Here is a 2,481-nt window from a genome sequence, read left to right as displayed (position 1 = left end):
CTATTAGCATTCTTCCTGCACGAGGATACCGTCACAGAAACAATCAGTCACGGATTGCTTTGCAGTGGCTTGCCTACATGGAGGAAAAAGAGGGTCATTCAATTCAACATGCTGCGAGAGGAAAAGAAGTTTATGTTGCTGGTTTTCATCTGGACGGCTACTACAAAGATCCCGACACTAAAGAGGAACACGTGTATGAATTTGAAGGGTGCAGATTCCACGGCTGTACTCTATGTGTCCCTACAGGCCGTGATCAACCCATTTATGAGAACTCCGAAGAAACAATGAACTATCGCTACGAGAGAACACAACGTAAAATGAAATTATTACGATCCATGGGATATAAAGTACATGAAATGTGGGAATGTGAATTTCGTCAAGTGTTAAAATCCAATCCAGCATTGGCCTCTTCTTTAAGCACACATCCTTATATGAATAAGACACCATTAAATCCAAGAGACAGCTTCTATGGTGGCCGTGTTAATGCCATTAAATTGTATCACGTCGCAAATGAAAATGAAGGCGAAGAAATAAAATTCTTGGATATCGTCTCCCTGTATCCTTATGTGAATAAATGTGGACGGTATCCAATAGGGCACCCACGAATATATCTACAGGGAGATCCAGAAATGCCCGACATTCAAACTGTCAACGGATTGGTCAAGTTGAAGATTTTGCCTAGCAGAAATGTGTTTCATCCAGTACTGCCATTTCGCTCAAATAAGAAGTTGTTGTTTCCACTTTGTGCTGCCTGTGCCACAGCATTAAATCAAGATTCTGAATGTACACATTCGGACAGTGAACGAAGTCTAACAGGAACATGGGTGTCCTATGAAATTCAAAAAGCCATTGAACTTGGGTATCAAGTCATTGAAATTTACGAAATTTGGGATTACGACATCACCGTATATGATCCAGAAACCAAGACTGGCGGATTATTCAGCGAATACATTAATACATTTTTGAAATCGAAGCTGGAAGCTTCTGGTTGGCCTGCCAATTGCGTCACCGAAGAAGAAAAGCAGCAGTATATCCAAGTGGTACAACAACGGGAAGGCATAACTTTAGATGCAGCAAATATAATGACAAATTCAGCACGTCGTAGTCTTGCAAAGCTCTGTTTGAATGCCTTCTGGGGACGACTCGCTATAAGAGACAATTTCAGCCAAACGACCATCATTAACGACCCCAAAGAACTGTATCAAAAATTAACTGCTCCAGATATAAAAGTCAACCAAATTTTACCTGTTAACGATTCGATGTTATACCTTTATTGGCAGTATGAAGATGATGTTCCAGTACAAAATCACAATGCTAATGTTGTCCTTGGAGCATTTACAACGTGTCAAGCTCGTCTGGAACTCTACAAATATTTAGAACTTCTGCAAGAAAGAGTATTATATTTCGATACAGATTCAGTGATATTCACGCAGCGACCATCACAGCCCACAATAGAACCAGAAGTATTTCTTGGTTCAATGTCAAATGAACTGGAATCAATTGGACCAAAAGCATACATTAAAAAATTTGTGTCTGGTGGCCCAAAACAGTACGCCTTGGAAATCTACAACCCCGACACGAAATCAACTAGTTATGTATGCAAAATTCGTGGATTCACACTCAATTATACTGCAAGTCAAAAGTTAAATTTCAATAGTCTGGAGCAAATGATCATAAATCAATCGAGTGAAAAAATCTCCATTAGCACGCCGCACAAAATTTACAGAACCCACGATCATCATCTTGTCACAAAACCTGAAGAAAAGAAGTACAGTTTCAACTATAAAAAACGCCGATTAATACCAGACACATACGAGACATTGCCCTATGGGTATAAAAAAGCCAGAACAGAATAACAGCCATATTTTCCCCTAATCCCACCAACATCACCTCCCAAAGACGGGGCAAAGAATCAACGCAACACGGGACATGCTTCAACAAGGCCACAGCGAAGACAAAAACTCAGATGACATCACCTTGCAGAAACCCGTGGAGAAAAAAAAAAGGAATTCAGGTACGTCACATTTGCGTTTCTTTTCTCACCTCACTCTCTCTTGATCAGTTAGTTCGATGTTAATAATCTGTTTTTCTTCTTTCACAGGAAACAAAATAAATATTACCATGTATATTCATATGTTTTATTTTCTCTTTACAGAATTTGTACCCGTCACGGACACGTCTTCCTTTGAAGAAAAAAGAAATTCTGTATTCTATTTCACATGCTAAAAATAAATGTACAAAAACATGATTCTGTGTTTTATTTCCTGTACTGCGATTTCAATTTCTTTTTTCTGAATCAGTTTACCGGTAAAATAAATCAATGTTTTGCGGAAAAAAAAATCAAACTAAATTTTTGTTTCAGAAAATTTTTAGTGTACGAAAAAAAAAAACTGATTCAGAAAATTTTTGTGTACGAAAAAAAATGTTTTCAGAAAAATTTTTTGTGTACGAAAACAAAATTCTGTTTCAGAAATTTTTTGT

The 2,481-nt window shown here is 37.8% G+C and overlaps 1 protein-coding gene across 1 annotated transcript; it reads left to right on the top strand.

The window, feature by feature from the left end:
- Positions 1-1,063: 1,063 nt before the first annotated feature.
- LOC145662044 (uncharacterized) lies at positions 1,064-2,238 on the top strand. The gene is made up of 2 exons (XM_081727377.1): positions 1,064-2,014; positions 2,156-2,238. Exon 1 carries the CDS (start codon positions 1,083-1,085, stop codon positions 1,854-1,856), a length of 774 nt encoding a protein of 257 aa, XP_081583503.1. The 5' UTR covers positions 1,064-1,082; the 3' UTR covers positions 1,857-2,014; positions 2,156-2,238.
- Positions 2,239-2,481: the final 243 nt, after the last annotated feature.

The sequence above is a fragment of the Thermobia domestica genome, chromosome 10 (assembly GCF_964235325.1).
Source record: "Thermobia domestica chromosome 10, izTheDome1.hap1.1, whole genome shotgun sequence".
NCBI classification, from domain to species: domain Eukaryota; kingdom Metazoa; phylum Arthropoda; class Insecta; order Zygentoma; family Lepismatidae; genus Thermobia; species Thermobia domestica.
Note: the sequence above shows the minus strand (reverse complement) of the source record. Positions and strands in the feature narration are given on the sequence as shown.

Coding starts and splice junctions, on each gene's coding strand:
- LOC145662044 (XM_081727377.1), top strand. CDS start 1,083: ATGACAAATTCAGCACGTCGTAGTCTTGCAAAGCTCTGTTTGAATGCC.